The sequence below is a fragment of the Leopardus geoffroyi genome, chromosome C3 (assembly GCF_018350155.1).
Source record: "Leopardus geoffroyi isolate Oge1 chromosome C3, O.geoffroyi_Oge1_pat1.0, whole genome shotgun sequence".
Lineage (NCBI taxonomy): Eukaryota > Metazoa > Chordata > Mammalia > Carnivora > Felidae > Leopardus > Leopardus geoffroyi.
Window position 1 is genome coordinate 141,173,857 of NC_059338.1, and position 17,685 is coordinate 141,191,541.

The 17,685-nt window shown below is 42.5% G+C and overlaps 1 protein-coding gene across 1 annotated transcript in view; it reads left to right on the top strand.

Moving 5' to 3' along the window:
• Nucleotides 1–17,685, top strand: part of ASPH (aspartate beta-hydroxylase) — a 224,123-nt gene that overhangs the window by 149,257 nt on the left and 57,181 nt on the right. The window contains exons 16-18 of the mRNA XM_045455143.1: nt 6,842–6,928; nt 13,288–13,438; nt 16,046–16,182. Coding sequence (XP_045311099.1) covers nt 6,842–6,928; nt 13,288–13,438; nt 16,046–16,182 — 375 coding nt within the window. The remainder of the gene's footprint in view (nt 1–6,841; nt 6,929–13,287; nt 13,439–16,045; nt 16,183–17,685) is intronic.

Below are 17,685 nucleotides of genomic sequence, written 5' to 3' on the forward strand. Positions count from 1 at the left end.
ATGCAAAGAGAAAGTAAGTTAGTCCAGTACTCTTAGGGTAGTTACTGTTAAGTGAAATGACACTGGGTTTAACATTCTTCTCACTTGGGGTTAATCCCATGCACCTGCAGTTTTCAGGGAGACTATTATGTGGTTTGTGTTGTTACCTGTTAATTTGAAATACTACTTGCATTTGTTTCTGGATATTGCAGTTAAAAAAAGAAGTTGACACTAGATTGAAGTTACTTGTTCTCTTAGTCATATTCTTCATCTAATTATCATGTCAAACACTTATAATAATGCATTTAATAACACCTTCACTTAATCACCTACTTGTTTGCCGTGGAAATCGCTCTTTCTCTACTCTGTGCATGAATTAGACTTTGCGTAATGATCATTAGTTTTCCTGTAAATGCTTTTTTTTTTATCAAGTAGACATTGGTGGCAAAGATAGGGCAGGGGGATTGTAAGTAAATAAGCAACGACAAAAGCACCCAAGTTAGGAACTGAAGTGGGACAAGAATGTGCTTCCCACATGTTTATCGGAACCATACCAGTAAGCACGGAGACTTCTGTAACTAGTATTAGACAAGGTTCCCAAGCCAAGGAGGGCTTACCCTCCTTAGCAGCTGATAAACATGTAGTCACGTCAAAGAATATTGTGGCCAGGTTGTTGTTCACTACCCTTAAGTTTAACCGCTGGAATGATTTCTGAGTCTGTCTTGTGTGGCTTTTATAAGAGGAAGCCCTCTACTATTTGTAGGAAATTTGCATTTCTTAATAGAAACGAAGTGGGGATCTTCTTTTTCTGTCACTTTCTTTGGCATCCTCCACTTGCTCTTTGCTAAATGCCAGGTGTGAAAATGTGGGGTGTCTATTTCACAGGTGACTTTTGGGATAAAGGACAAAGGAACAACTTTAGAGAAGGGTTTTTATGTAATTCTAATGAATGGTAAAGAGCTCAGTTACCAAGGGGCAGATACATCAATGGGACATAAAAGTGCTGGAACAGTCCACGGGGTGTTCTCTGGTTCTTGCTTATTTGGAGAAATTATCATTCATTCCTCCAGAAGCACCCTGAATTTCTAACAGACTAAATAAAGGAGGAAGAAATAGCTACAGTTCTTGCTTCTGAAATAGCAGGGATCCATATTATTGGCTGCATTATCAGCGTAATTTTTTAAGGTTATTTTTATGGCTGGTATTTCAAATGATGCGACTGGACGTGCTGGAGTAGCCCATGCTGAGGTATGTCCTAGACAGAGGAGGTCCAGTCTAGCTTTGACTACTATGCTACATGAAAGTATGAGGTCACTTTATTTTTCCATCCAAAGTGCATAGATCAGATCCTATTTCAATCATCTATTTTTCAAAAGTATTGCTTAAAATACCTCTATTTTTCAGAAGTATGTATTGCTTGAAACTCTTCCTTATCCCTAGAAAAAAAGAATTTGAAGTGCTATACTGAAAGATTCTTTTATTTGCTGGAGTCACTTACTGTTACTGTATTTTAAGTGAAAAAAGAGAGGGAAAATGGAAAACGTAATAAGGCCGGAGTAAGTAAGGCCAGCACATGAAAGCTTACATCCCAGGCTCTAAATGGTGCTTGGGATGAATGAAGTACACTGTAGGCAGAAGACACGGGGAATAGCATCGTCCTGTAAGATTAATGGTGTTCATCAGAGTAGCTGTCCTCTACCAAGTCCGGAGAGAAACGTTCTGCTGTGGATCTTCATAAAGGGTACACTGATGGATGGCACAGCTTCCCCCCTAACATCACACCAGCGGATTCTACAACACATCTGTGTGTGTTGGGGGGGGGTGTGTCTTAATGTCCTTCAGCATGGCCTATTGGCCTCATGCCAGCACAGCGGGGCCCAAGTACGTGTCTCTCCAATGAACTGGCTTTGGTCCTGGGAGAAAATGTAAGCTATGTTGAAAGAGATGATTTTTAGGCAGTTCTTCATAAGCGTTGTATCTTGCTTTTGAGTTTTTAAATAAGAAATGCATAATAGTGTTAGGAGATTCTGGGGAAGGGAAATTCTTTCAGACCAAAAGCAAACACATTTACTTTGTCAGCCCTTAGCAAAGCAACACGGTCTCTGTCTTAAGGGGATCGCAAGGATGCCTAGGTCAAGCCAAATATTCCATTATTTTTATAACCTTGATGACCAACTAAGGGAGTGTCTAGAAGGAACAAAATACTTTAGCAAATTTGTTACGAAGATTGTTATTTCCATTGTTATTTCTGTTTTAAAGCGTAATGGTGCATTTAGCATGATTTTCACAAAAATAGCCTCAACATTTGCAATTTGAGTTACATAATGCATGTGGTAAAGCTAAAAATAGTCCTCCCAAAAGCTACCCACGTCCTAATCCCTGGATCTTGTATTTAGAGAAAGGGTCTTTGCAGATATGAGTAAGTTAAGGATCTTGAACTGGGGAGATTATTCTGGGTTATCCAGTTGGGCCCCAAATGCAACCACATGTGTCTTTATAAGAGAGAGGCAGAGGGAAATTGAATACAGACGACATAGGAGACAGAAAGGAGAAGGCAATGTGAAAACCGAAGTAAAGACTGGAGTAATGCATCCATAGTCAAGAAAGGCTGTCGGAGGAAATGTGGCTCTAACAACATCTCAATTTCAGCCCAGTGAGACTAATTTTGGACTTCTGTTCTCCACAGCACTGAGGAATAAGTTTCTGTTGTTTCAGTCATCAAGTTTCTGGTAATTTGTTACAGCAGCTATAGAGAACTAATCCAGATTTTGGAGCTGGACAGTGGGTTGCTCCTGTCGCAAATACTTAAAAATGTGAAAGTGGCTTTGGAGAATTGGGTTAGGAGTAGAGGCTGAAAGAATTTTGAGAGGCATGAGAGCAAAAGCCTGGATTGCCTGAAGCAGACGGTTGGTAGAAATATGCATGCGAAAGCTGCTTCTGGCGAGGGCTCTCAGAGGAAGTGAGGAGCACCTTAGAGAAAGGTTTATTGATAATCTTCGAGAATGCACATTATCGTTGCAAACAGCATGTTGACAGAGATGTTAAAGGCACTTCTGGCCAGAGCCCAGAAGGAAATGAGGAACAGGTCCCTGAAACTGGAGGAAAGGCAGTCCTTGCTAGAGAGTAGCAGGAAGCTTAACTGAATTACATCTTACTGGCCTGGGCAAAGCCAAACTTGTAAGCGATGATCTTGGATATTTAGCTGAGGAGATTTCCAAGCCAAGTGTTGAGGATGTGGCTTGATTTCTTTTTTTGCTGCTTCTCGTAAACTAAGAGAGGAAAGTGATAATTAAGGAAGAAACCATTAGAGAAAAAAGAGCCAGGACATGACAGTTCAGGGAGATTTCTTAGTCTATCCAGATTACAGAAGATGCTACAAGTAGGAAGTTCGTTGTTAAGAAAGGGTAGTCTGGAGAGAAGGCTGAGGGCATGCTAGACATCCTTTTCCTGAAGAGAGTGGATGTGTGGCTTTTAGATCTACTCAGCCATCCAGCAGAAGCCAGGAATAGAGATGGGATTATCCTGGAGAGGTCTGTGGCCGTGACTCTTGTCTAATGGTGTGAATCCCTGTGACATACACAAAAGATCCACAAGGTTTTTGAGAATCTTATACCAGGAGGACCACCTCGACCTGAAAGGGACAGAGGACAAACTGAAAGAAGGCTGGCAGAGTCCTGAAATTCTACAGGCAAGAACCAGGCTGATACCACTAACCACCCTTTCCATAGAAAGGAAAGATAACTCCAAGGGCAGAGTCTTGGACCCAGAGGCCAGAGATAAGGGCTCTGAAGCCAGAGCCAAGGACTCAGAAGGCAGGGCCTCAAGCTCCAAACCTCAGACCTAAGAATTTACCTGCCTGCATTTTGAAGCTACATGGAATCAGTGATTCCTTTCCTCTCTTCTTCTATCTTCCACCTCCTATTCCTCCCCTTCCTTCCTTCCTTCCTTCCTTCCTTCCTTCCTTCCTTCCTCCTTTCCTTCCTTCCCTCCTTCCTTCCTTCTCTCCCTCCCTCCCTCCTTTCCTTCTTTCCTTCTTCCCTTCCTTCCTCCTTCCTTCTTCCCCCCTCCCTCCCTCCTTTCCTTCCTTCCCTCCTTCCTTCCTTCCTTCCCCCCCTCCTTTCCTTCCTTCCTTCCATCTTTCCCTCCTTCCTTCCTTCCTCCCCCCTTCTTTCCTTCCTTCCCTCCTTCCTTCCTTCCCCCCTCTCTCCCTCTCTCCCTCTCTCCCTCCCTCCTTTCCTTCCTTCCTTCCTTCCTTCCTTCCTTCCTTCCTTCCTTCCTCCTTTCCTTCCTTCCCTCCTTCCTTCCTTCTCTCCCTCCCTCCCTCCTTTCCTTCTTTCCTTCTTCCCTTCCTTCCTTCTTCCTTCCTTCCTTCTCCCCTCCCTCCCTCCTTTCCTACCTTCCTTCCTCCCTTCCTCCCTTCCCTTCTTCCTCCTTTCTTCCTTCCTCCTTCCTCCCTCCCTTCCTTCCTCCCCTGCCCCTCCCTTTCTTCCTCCTTCCTTCCTTCCTTCCTTCCTTCCTTCCTTCCTCCCTTCCGCCCTTCCTCCCTCCCTCCCTTCCCTCCCTCCCTCCTTTCCTTCCTTCCTTCCTTCCTTCCTTCCTTCCTTCCTTCCTTCCTTTCTTTCTTTTATTTCTTCTTATTCTTCTTCTTCTTATAATAATAATAATAATAAATAATAATAATACAGGGCAGTTACAAGAAAGTCACACAGAAAAAGATATTTAACACGAATCCTTCATCCCTTAAAAGTGGGTGGGGGAGGGATGAGGATTTTTAGGGTGGTGAAACTAGTCTGTATGATACTATAATGGTGGATACAGTCAGTATACATTTGTCCAAACGCACAGAATATACAACAGAATATACAATATGAACCCTAAGGTAAACTATAGACTTTGGGCGATTTCAATATGGCAGGTTCATCAGTTGTAACAAATGTACCACTGTGGTGCAGGATGTTAATCATGGGGGAGGTAGCAGGTATATGAGAAACCTATACTTTCTCTCAGTTGTGCCATGAGTCTAAAACTGCTCTTAAGAAATAAAATCTTTAAAGAAATTAATACCGTGAGAGGCAGCATATTTTAAAAAGCTATACCGACTTTTCTGACACTAAATGTGATGTGGAGTCTGTGTTCCCGGCCCGATTGATCTCTACAGCCAAGTCCCCGTTGTCAGCATGAACCTGCCTCTCGGGTCCGAGGCCTCCCTGGGCTGGGTCCCGTTATCTTGTGCTGCACACACATCCCCCACACAGCACATGCTCCGTGCAGGGTCGTCACTGTTAGGAGACTTAACCGAAACAGCACCCCCACAGCCGAGTCAAGTACCCTCATCTCCATTTTACAGGCCAGGCACCTGAGGCAGAGTCGTAAGTAACTTGCCATAAGTCATGCGCCTTCCAAGTGGTGGAGAGCAGACTCACATCAGTCGGTCTGGCTCCAGAACCGGCCCTCGTAGCCGCTCCACTGTGCATGTATTTCCCACCAGCCCCTCAGCACCACTTACGGGCACGTGAGAGGAAGTGAAAACCTCTTTCTTCGAGAACGTCTGCCTAGAGAAATGATCTTACGTACCTTTAATATGAACACTGCCCGACCTTTCTCTAGTCAAGTCTGTCCGAAGTGGGTGTAAATAACAGCGGGGTAGTAGGTGCAGTTTGCTGTGCACAGCCATGTTGGAGAGGTACACTTTGTTGTGTGAAAACTCACTCGGTGAACGTCAAAACATAGAAACCACAGCACGCTTCCGTTTAGATGAGGAATGAGTGGGTTTACCAGTGTATAGGGAGCTGAAGTGCCTCCCAAAGTTCATCTCAAAGAATCCGTCTCTATCCCATGGCTCCCAACATCCTCGACCTGCATCCGTCCATTGGAAACCAGGAGACGTGTGTTACCCCCTGGAATGGCCGTGGATGGAGTGTGGTGGGGGGAGGGTTCCTCACCCTCTATTCCTTTTCCTGTGGTGGTGGTCAGAGACTTATCACAGGTGCTTGGGGGCCATCTTCTTAAGGGCCCACATGCGCTCCGGGGAGGGGTCACATGACCCAGAGTCAGTGAGTTTTCCCAGTCAAAACCCTCAAAATTGATTGGAGAGGAGCCAAATCAATCCTGATGTCCAGTGGGTGACAGGTACCATGCCAGGTGGCCTTCTCAACCTGTAGGCTTCACCCCCACCGCAACAGGTGCTTCAGACTTCTCCTTGCAGACCCCAGGACATTCCAGCTGCCAGCAGTATTCTTCCCCCAACTTAAAACCTAAATATTTTCTTCAAGAGCATAGTCAGGGATTTTGTAGTGGTTGGTGACAGATGGTAGCTACAGTTGTGCTGAGCATAGCGTAACGTAGAGTTGTTGAATCACTGTGTTGTACATCTGAAGCCAATGGCAGACTGTGTGTCAACTATGCTTCTGTTGAAAAGAAAATGAAGAACTAATGCCCACAAGAACTGTGCATCTAGAGGGAAGATGCAACTTTTTAAACAAAGACTTATAGTACATCATTTGCCAGGTTTCCGTTTTTAAAAGAAATAAAGTACATTTATGTTCATTTTTACTTGTACGGTTGCCATACTTGTTAATGTTTTAAAAATCTTTGGTAAAACTGTCTTTAGACTCAAAATGGAGTCCAGGCAGTTTTGACAACGTTAGCTGGTGAATATTAACAAAACCATATTGGGTGACTCAGTCGGTAGAGCATCTGACCCTTGATCTTGGGGTCATGAGTTCAAGCCCCACACTGCGCGCGGAGGCTACTTAAAACACACACACACACACACACACACACACACACACACACACACACATACTGAATAACATTATGCATCTGAACTTGCCGTCTTTACGTAACTGCCTCTTCCTAACAGGGAAAAATTGAGGAAGCATTGAGTGCATTCCAAGAACTGGTTCGCAAATACCCTCAGAGTCCACGGGCGAGATACGGAAAGGCACAGGTATTCGAAAACCCTCCTCTGTAGAAAATGTTTTTGGTGTTTGTATTCTGTGTCATTCTTTCACTGCCCACTATTTTGCACTTCTCTTTTCTCTTGTAACTTATGTATAGAATCCATTTCTCATGCACATGTGTAAAGTCAAGCAAAAAATACTGTTGTAAAGGAGACAATTAACTTGCTATTGTGGCCTGGTGAATTCAGCAACATTTTCCTGTCCTTCCTCCATCGGACTTCTCTCTGGTTTTCAAAAGAAGATCAAGAAGAATGCTTTTGTCCTCGATTTTGCTTTTGTCCTCGTCACTGTCGTGCCCCATTCCTCAAAGTGCTCACTGAAGGCTCCTCGGAGCTTTAAGAACCTGTTTTGTAACTAGAGGCTGCAAGTGTGCTTAGGAAAGACGTGAAAATATAAAGTGGAATGTACTTTGTTTTCGCTGTGGTTTCTTTCCACTGACTCCTTTCTCACCAGCTCCCTTCTCCCTACCTACCTCCATTCCCTCGTCTCCTTTCTTCTCTGACTTTCCCCATCTTCCAGCTCTTTGTTTTGTGAAGCGTGTCCACATTCATCTGTAATTGCATACACCCACCAGATCCCACGTGCTCTTTTTAGACCCTGGGATTATCATGAACACTCTAGAGGTCTCTGTCCTTGTGGATCTTGTATTCCCGTGGAAGGTATTTTGAAAGCTACCTAGTCACAAATTACTTAGAGAAAGCCCACTCTATGCCAGGCCCTGTTCTAGGCCCTGCAGATGAACCCCTCGGCAAAACATACAGAGTTGTCATTGTGATGGCGAAGCCTAGGACAAGATAAGATATAATGCTTGTTAGTGGTAAGGGCTAAGGAAAACCTAAACAACAACAACAACAAAAACCACACAGCATACGATGTGGGAGGGAGTTGATATGTTGGATAGAGTGTCAGGGAAAAGTCTACCCGGGAGGTGGCAGTTGAGCAAGGCCATGAGTAAATATATAAATAAACATATATTTAAGCATATTATAAGGCATTAAGCATAACTATATTAGATCATCTTATATAATACATATCATAAAGAAAAGAAAAGCATACCTATTAAGATTTTTTGGCTGCAGGTGATGTGATTTGAGGACGACAGGGCAGATAGCACTTTAGATAAGTTGATCAGAAAAGGCCACTCTAGCAAGGTGGCAAGTGGCTGAAATGTGACAAGGTTACTGAGAGAGCTGTGCAGGCCGAGGGAACAGCTAGGCCAAAGGCTGTGATCCAGGGAAGCGATGTTGGCAGAACAAGCTCCAGAACGGCAAGAAGGGCAAGCTGAGAGATGGTGAGGCGGCACAGGTGAGGCCAGGGCCTCACGGATGGTATTTTCCGTGCCCCAGCTTTATGCATGGACTTGGGCACCTTGTTTTTTCGTAAAGATTGTTTTGGTTCCCGGTTGGGGAATAGATTAAGGGAACAAAAGTAGGAGCAAGAGGCATAGGACAGTATTCCAGGTACACTCAAGGGACAGTGGCGTGGAGATAGGGAAATGGCTGGGGAGGGCTTAATGTTGGCTTAGGTGTACAGGTCAGAGGGAGACAGGACTTGAGTCCTGGATTTTTGGTTCAGCCAGGTGAGGAAGGAGAGTGCTGGTTACTCACAGGGAAAACTGGGAGAGGAACAGATTGGGGAGGTAGGAATGAAGTCAAGAATTCACTTTTCATCCTGTAATCTTTGTGATGCCTGTCGGACATTCAACTGGACATGGCAAGGAGACATTGAATTTATGATGTCTGGAGTTCAGAATAAAAGCCAGGGCTGATACACAATGTGTCAAGCAGCAAAACTCCCACAGTCCCGCCTGGTGGGATGAGATTCTCAGCCCTACTGGGACACAATACCAAAACTTTCCAGACCAAGGAGAACCTGACATCACCCCTTTGGAGGGGGTCAGTGCCGTGACTTGTATATGGCACTCACATGGAAACTGACACATCTGTGGATAAAACAAACAGGTTTTGCTTTGAACTAAAGGCGGCCACCATTTGAGACCCAGTTGCTCAAATTCTTATCTTTCTATTAAACACCCACTTATTAAATTTTAATAAATTAAGTTTGTGAGAAATTAATGCAAAGAAGTTCCCCCTGTCCATGGTACAGACCAGGGGTAGTAGACAGCAATTATATCATTTTTGTAAATTAATTTGGCCAGTCATCCTCCAAAATTGCTAAATTCATTGGTGTTAAGCAAGACAGAATGTGTTCATTACCAAAGGATGATGCCTGTTCAAATAAGTGATGGGCTTTGTTACCAGTATTGACAGTCATTTGATTAAGAAAGCATATTAACTAGAGAGAATAATGATGGATACACATGGTAATTTAATTGTGGCAAAAATTCTTTGTGTTTAGAATTTTTCTTTTTACGTGACGGTGATTGTGGGTGCCAGAGTCTAAATAAACTCAGTACTTTCGCACATGTGATTGTTGGATTCGTATCTTTATTTAACAGTAGGAATTTGAGATTTTGGCCTCAGGCGATATTTTTTTTGTCCCTAAGCTATTCTGCTACAAGGTGTTATTGATACTAATGTTAACATGGTATTAAGCAAAACTTAGGCATGGTAAATTAAATTTTAATAGAGTAATTTAAAAGAAATTTTAAATGCCTAGGAGTTTTAAAAATAAGAATTTGAAAGAAGATGGATTCCATAGGGAGGAATAAATGATGAATTTTTCATTCTTTGTTAGCAAATTAAACAATTTTGTGGGAATATCCCAACAATTTTTTTTTTTTTAATTCAGCAACGTTAAGTACAAACTATAATAGCCATCATTTCTGAAGCAGCACTGATACTATGTTATTCTTTGGATCACCATGAAAATCAATTTTGACCAAGTTCCCTGAACATCAGTACAAAATGTTAAATTATAAATTCAGTTCACTTTGTTATCTTACACAAGCCATTAATGCCTCTGAGGCAGAAAATGACATGTTTCCTAGGAAGTTTGGATGGTTGAATTATTTCAAGTCAACAAAAGGCTTTGTAATGTTAACATCCTAGAACAAATGTTCTGTACCTGCCCAAACCATTTTATGTACAGATGCTAAGCTGACAGCAATAAATCTGTACAATTTTGATTTTCAAAGCAATCTGTTAGTTTCATTCAAGAGATTTTAAGAAGTATATGCCATTTTAATACTGATATTTTCCCAATTCTGGAAGTTGTAAGAAGTTTTTACCTCATTAAAATGAAGGAACTTGGGATAGGTGGAGGAGAGGGAACAAGGTATATAAACTTTATCATCTTTCTGTCTTTTCAGATTGAGTTTTAGTTAGATAATTTATTTCAATTTCTCTAAAGAAGGATTATCTTGGTAGACATTTCTCCTTCCGCCAACCTCGAAGAGACGCTCTGGATCCAGGATCTGTTTGGTAGCTTGAAGAGACTGAGCTGCGTGGTCTCAAAGGGCTCTCTCAGCTCCAGGACTCTGTCATTCTGGAAGTTATCTATGAATAATCATGTTTTGGGGAGTTAACTCACCATAGCCAAACTCAGAGGAAACTGATGCCTAAACAGAAAAGCCAGCATCTGAATATACTAAAGGCCATAGGGGCAGGAAGACCAGTGTGGGTCATTGACATTGGACTTGCTCACCTGGTAGATAAGTCTACAATGGAGACAGACCACTTACAGATATGAACAGGTGGATAGCAGTATATTCTGAAGCTCTTTCTATCAACTTAGGATGAACTGCCCCTTTTTCATCGGGAAATTTTCATCTAGAAAAATCATAAATCTGTCCACTTCTCTCTCTCCACTGCTTCAGTTCTAGTCCTCATCATCTTGGGACACTTACCTAATCAGTACACAGAACAAGTTATTCTTTGATGTGATATTTTCTGAAAAGTTCTCCACAGATATTTTATCAATTTGTGCCGATTCTTACTAGTTCTGATGTGGAACAGGGGAGGGTGGATCATTTTCTTACCACGCCCGCAAATTATGGAGTTGTACTTCATTTTGGTTCTTCAGGCAACTATATATTGAGTGCAGCCCACACTTTATTTAGAAAAGGTAAACATGTTAAATAGGATATTCTGAGAAAACCCTTTATACGCCACTTTTAGCCTCTAACTGGTATCATTTTTCCTCAAATGGTAATCTTTGAATTATAGTGTACTAAATCTGATGGGATTTTAACTACCATTTTACACATTCTCCTCTTTATCCCTCTCATATCTCATTCCCCACTCTCAATCTCCAGCGAAGACTCTTGCTTATTTCACTAAGAAAATGGAAGTATCCAAAGAGAACTCCTGCATGATCCCACTACAGCACTAACAGCCTCCCTTCCCCTCCCGCCATATGCTCCGCCTTCTCTCCTGTTCGCATGGATGAATTGTTCTGGTCCCCTTTCCCAGCCTCTGCACCTGCTGAAGGACATCATTCTGATTTTTGCATTTCCTGCATCATCACACTTTCCCTCTCTACCAACTCTTTTGCATCAGCTTAGAAACATGCTGTAATATTTGCCATTATTAAAAAAAAAAAAATCTCTCCCTGGTCTCCACATTCCTCTCCACTTACTGGCCCATTTCTCTGCTTCCCTGTAAGGGTTGTGTGCACCTCCTTCCCTCCTGGTTTCCTCTGATCCTGCTCCATTCTGTTATGGGTCCCCAGTTGTCCCATAAAAAATGCTTTACCAGGCTCATCAGAAGTGCCACAGTGCCCAATCCAGCATCATGACCAACATGGCCAAGCTGATGGCCACTTCGAACATGATTGATCACTCCTTCTTGTTACCTTGTATCACTTTATCACTTCTTTGTTGTTATTTTCTCCTTACCTTTCTTTCTCTGTGCTTTTTGCTGGTCCTCCCTGTCTTTCCAACCTCTCTCCTGAACCCCAGACTCCTATATGTACCTTTCTATCCGGTATCTCCACTTGGGTGCCTAATCAGGGTTGAGTTTAATAGGTCCAAAACAGAACTCCTGATTCCGAATGCCTACCAACCTGTTCCTGCCCTCTCCTCCCGTTTTCAGAGGACGGCAGTTCTGTCTGGTAATCGCTCCAGCCGACACCCTGGAGTTCATCCTTGACTTCTCTCCCTCCCTTTCTGCCACATTCAGACCGTCTGCACATCTTTTGGCTCTGACCTTCAAAATGTATCTGTAATCCAGCTATCTCCTACCCCCTTCATCCAAACCGTCATCATCACTCCTTGTCTGGGTTCCTACTGGAGCATCCTCACTGGCCTCTGTGCTTCTCTGCCACTCTTTCGGTCTGTTCTCCATACCACTGCCAGTGTGGTCCTTTCGATCATGTCAAAAACCCCTGTTGTGGGGGCGCCTAGGTGGCCCAGTTGGTTCAGCGTCCAACTCTTGATTGCGGCTCAGGTCATGATCTCACAGTTCGTGAGATCAAGTCCTGCATGGGGCTGTGCTGACAGGGTGGAGCCTGGCTTGAGATTGATTCTCTCTCTCTCTCTCTCTCTCTCTCTCTCTTTCTGCCTCTCCCCCTGTTCATGTGTGCGTGCTCTCTCTCTCTCTTAAAATAAATAAACATTAAAAAAAAAAAAAAACCCTGGTGCCTTTCCATCTCACATGGAGGGACTGTAGTGGAATTGGCAATTGCTTGCCAGGTTCTTCGCTGCCTGACCATCACCCTTCCACTAGTCTCCTCCTTGCCCCGCGCCTGCACCCACCTTTCCTCCACCCGTCCCTTCTCCCTCGGGGCCTTGCTTTTGCTGTTTTCTCTGCCTTGGAATGTTCTTCCTCCAGATATCCTCATACCTCACTCCCTCACTTCTGTCAGGCCATCCCTGCTCATCCTGCCTAAACTAACTTTTCCCAACCACACCGGTGCCGGCACTCCTGAGCCGGCTGCATTTTTGACCCACAGCATTTATGGCTGCCAGGCACATGGTACTTTGATTTGTATGTTGTCTTTTTCTTCCTAATGAAGCAGAATGAGAAAAGGGCTTTGTGTTGTGTATTTTGCCTGCCAAGTGGCTCTCGGGTAATAGTTGTTGAATGAATGAGTGAACACACAAACTACTGAGAGAGTACGAAGTATGGACTGGAGCTCTGTCTGTGTAATGTTAACATATAACATGATACAGATCTCCATCAGCCCAGCATAGATTAATTCCTCTTGCTTTTATGGCATTTTTCCTCCTCTGCAGCTTGATAGCTAACTGGTCTCCGTGTTACTTAGATAGCATGTTGTCTTGCTTTTCTTGGTTTGCTTTTGAATCACTTGAAAAGGAGAAAATTTTAATGTGCCTCAGATTGCTTCTGATGCATGTCCAGAAATTAAGTTTGCATGCATATTTTGGGTAATTACAAATATATCTTGTCATGGGACATTTATCCAGTGTGGGGACTTCCTCTAGTGTGAAGACGATCTGGCCGAGAAAAGAAGGAGCAATGAGGTGCTTCGTGGGGCCATCGAAACCTACCAGGAGGTGGCCAGTCTGCCCGATGTCCCCACAGACTTGCTGAAGCTGACCTTGAAGCGGCGCTCAGACCGACAGCAATTTCTGGGTAAGATGGAGTAAGAGTTAATTCAACAGCAAATGCCATGCTGTATATTCTTAGAAGAGTGTAGTTACCTGGAAGGGAACCTGACTTTCATAACTGATTTCGCGTAATTTACCTGAAAGTGTCCCAGACGGAAATGGCAGTCCTCGGGGCGCCTGGGTGGCGCAGTCGGTTAAGCGTCCGACTTCAGCCAGGTCACGATCTCGCGGTCTGTGAGTTCGAGCCCCGCGTCGGGCTCTGGGCTGATGGCTCAGAGCCTGGAGCCTGTTTCCGATTCTGTGTCTCCCTCTCTCTCTGCCCCTCCCCCCGCTCATGCTCTGTCTCTCTCTGTCCCAAAAATAAATAAACGTTGGAAATGGCAGTCCTAACCTTAATACTTAGAAAGATGCAGATGGTATTTTACCACCTTTTCCCCACCCCCCCCCCCACCCCATTTTGAAGCTAGGCAGATGGGATGCTCGGAGGTTGGATAATTTGCCTCAAGAATCATAGCTAATAAACTAATAGGTCTGGAATCAAAACCTCTTCCTGCAGTGCCAGACTCTTTTCTCTCTTAACCATAACAAATTGATTCCTGGAGGTTGAAGTTATAAGTGCAACAGTTTTTATAGAGGGAATATTAGGAGTTCCAGGCACTAAAAATTTTGCCTGCAAAGTTTGACTCCATCCCAAGGAAAATGATAGGAAAAAAAAAAAAAAACTTCTTAAAACCACTAGGTAAATTTACAAATGCTTTGAAAAGAGCAGCATAAAGCATCCTCTCTGACCCAGGTTCCCAGCCAAAGGCAGATAAGACTAGCTCTAACCTAACTTCATTATTATCAGGCTTGTGATTCTCTCCCACCTAACTTGTCATCAGTAAACCAGATGGAAGAATCTAGGCCAAGTGTAACTGCTCAGGAGGGTGCTAGTGGCTGGGTAAGTTACATGAATAATTATTGATGTCACTAGGAGAGGCTCATATAAGTAATATTGGAAGCCAGCTGACCCTGTTATCAGATAGGAACAGAACCCAAGTTATGATTAGAAACTAGAAGGCCCATTAGACTTCTATTCAGAAGAAGAAAAGCATATGGCACCCACACAGGATGGAAAAGGCAAGGGTGCCACTCACTGGAGGCGCTTGCCTTAGGCATAAAATCAGTATTACTGAGTGTTTTTTCTTGCCTCAGTCTCCAATATGGCTCTGTTAGGCACTATTCACTTAGTCTGCCCTTAAAATGTTGATATTTCTTTCATTGTGGATTTTTTTAGAAAGAATGCATAAAAGTATCGCTCATCTTGATTACTGAATTTTTGGCAGCCTCTTCAACTTTGCTTTGAGTATCTCACTTGCCTCACCTTGTTCCTGGACCCAGTGGAAAAAGACTGACTATAAATAAATCTAACCCCCTTCTACAGCCATCCTTCAATACTTGAATATAGTCTTTTTCCCCAAATGAGAATAAGGCAAGTTCATGAGAGGAGGCTCTGTGAGGAGAGGAATATAGGGAGAAGATGTTGTTGAAGGTGACAAGGTGGTGAAGTTTACTCACAGTAGAACACAGTTGGGTGATGCAGCGTGGAAGGAACAGAGATAGTAGCCAAAGGGATTTTCCATCTGGGCCTTTGCAGTGGTTAACAGGGGAACTGTAGGAACAGAAGAAACATACGAATCTAAATTGGGCAGGTAAGGAGGAAGGGAAGAGTGGAGTCAGATTTGTTAGTGAGGGAATGAATAGCTCAGCAAATCCATTCAAGATTGGCCAGTAGAGGGGGAAGGCCATGGGATAAACTGGTGATGTTTTAGGCCAAACAGGTTAACTGTTAGCAGGACATACAACTGCATTAGCCTGATATCCTATCATACTCTTGGCTGATACTTCGTTTGTGGGCAACTGAGCCCTTTAGGGAATTAATTTTGTCATGTATACTAGCCATATTTTGCACATTTTCCCATATTCAGTTTATTTCTGTGTGGAGGAGTAGTGACAGTTGGCCCCAGAAATTTTAAATTTCCATCCGATAGCCTTAAAAATCGACCAGAACTAGGGTTTTCATGATTCCTGTTGTGCATAGTATCCTATCGTCCACCAGAGGGTCCCATAATACCAGATGATGTCTCCTTCACTCCATAACTAGGTTATTTGTTACCTGGAGATGAGGACAGTCTTATTTGGAAACAGCTACAGAGATGTACCTCAGTGCCTTTTCAAGTTCCATACAAGGTGCTAGACTCGAAATCTGTTAGACTTTTTATTCGTTCTCTATTCATAATCTTGAAGTTAATCATGATAAACCAAAGATACACCAGTGAGACATTTTTTTACAAGGAATTGATAAAACTTTTCAAAGAGGGAATTCGACGTAAGAAAAATGTTGATGGATTTAGAAAATGAGAATGTCTTTAAAATGTTTATAATCAGTATTACATTTACTATCTACTTATAGAAGTTGTTGATAATCATCGCAATTGCATGATGAAAGCTGAAGAGGCCATCATTAAAACTGTATAGTCAGATTTAAGCTGGTCTAAGGGCTCTATTGAGTAGTCTCTTGTGATTCACACTCTCAATACAAAGATATATTATTGACGTTGGTTGGTTTGTTTGTTTCTTCCTACCAAATCAGGTCATATGAGGGGTTCCCTGATTACCCTACAGAAGTTAGTTCAACTATTTCCTGATGATACTTCTTTAAAGAATGACCTTGGAGTGGGGTACCTCTTGATAGGAGATAATAACAATGCCAAGAAGGTTTATGAAGAGGTAAGCAAACAGCAGTCTCCTGTTAACTACATCAGATTGTTTTGAGCAAGAAGTTTTAATATTATTGTAAATCGCATTTATTGCACCCAATCTCCTGTTTTCTTTGTTTTAAATTAGGTTAAGTGGAATGTAAGCATTATTATGTTGACATATTCGAAACTTTGTTTTCATCCCTTTTTTCCCTTAATCAGAAAAATGTAAATTTTAATTCATACTTGGTACATCAAAACCTTCAACTTATAATTGTGATCGTTTTAAAACTGTATTTATCAGTCCACAGACATCCTTTCTAACAGTGTGCTTCGTGAGAGGAAGCGAAACTCCATTTTTCCATGAACGTTAAAATACATAGCCTTTTCCTTTTTTCACAAAAAGTCCGATCTCCAGAGAGGCTACAGATCAGGAGCCTTTCAGGCATGTGGAGTAAATTACTCACCTCTTGGAAGGCAGTGACTCTTTGGTCCTCCAGCAGGGATGCCTTTGAAGGGATTTTTACCTTATAGTGGTTATTTTAATAGATAACCTCCAAGTCACAAGTAACTATAAATCTAGGAAGCTGTGACTCCTTCAAGCAATAAGGAATTCATTTGGTATAAATAGGATACCCAATGAACTTTGACACTGGAGAAAGTTAATGCATCTGTAAAAGAAAAGGAACACATTTACCTGTTATTCTTTAATTTAGGTGTTTTGGTCCATGGTTTTTAAGCTGGTGTGCTTTACATCAAAGTGCTACTACTCAGTGATCCAATATGATTCCTCCTGGTTGTTGTTTTTTTTTAAGTTTATTTATTTTGAGAGAGAGAGAGAGAGAGAGACAAAAAAGAGAGAGCACATGCATGAGCAAGAGGGGGAGAGCAGAGAGAGGGAAGGAGAAAATCCCAAGCAGGCTCCATGCTGTCCACATGGAGACAGACTCAGGGCTCGAACTCACGAACTGTGAGATCGACCTGAGCCAAAATCAAGAGTTGGGTGCTCAACCAACTGAGCCACCCAGGCACCCCAATTCCTTCTGTTTTTAAAAATGTTGTCAAAATATGGTGATTTCGTACTCAGGCTAGGGACTGGATCTATTCACAAAGGGATGCTTTCTCCCTTTTATTGGTGTTGAGGCTTAATTGAAAATCATTGAATTTCAGAACAATTTTCTCTTCTTCCTTCTCATAATTTTTATATTTTCTGAAGGCTGCTGAATTTATAATATGTAATATTTGAATTTGTAATATAATATTACACATTTTATGATATGTGTAATATCTGCATAAAGTAGATTGATCCTACAGCATTGAAAATATGTGCCATTCACTAAAATCCCTGGTCCAGGTCATACAAGAAGTCCATGTGGGTTTGTAGTTGCTAATGACCAAAACCTAATGCTTAGTTTTGTTTAAGAGACATATCATGTATTTCACAGTTCAGGACCTTATGAATATAAGAATTTTCCACCTATATCAGAATAACTAGATATACCCATTATCCTGCCTATTATAGAAGCCTTAGAGA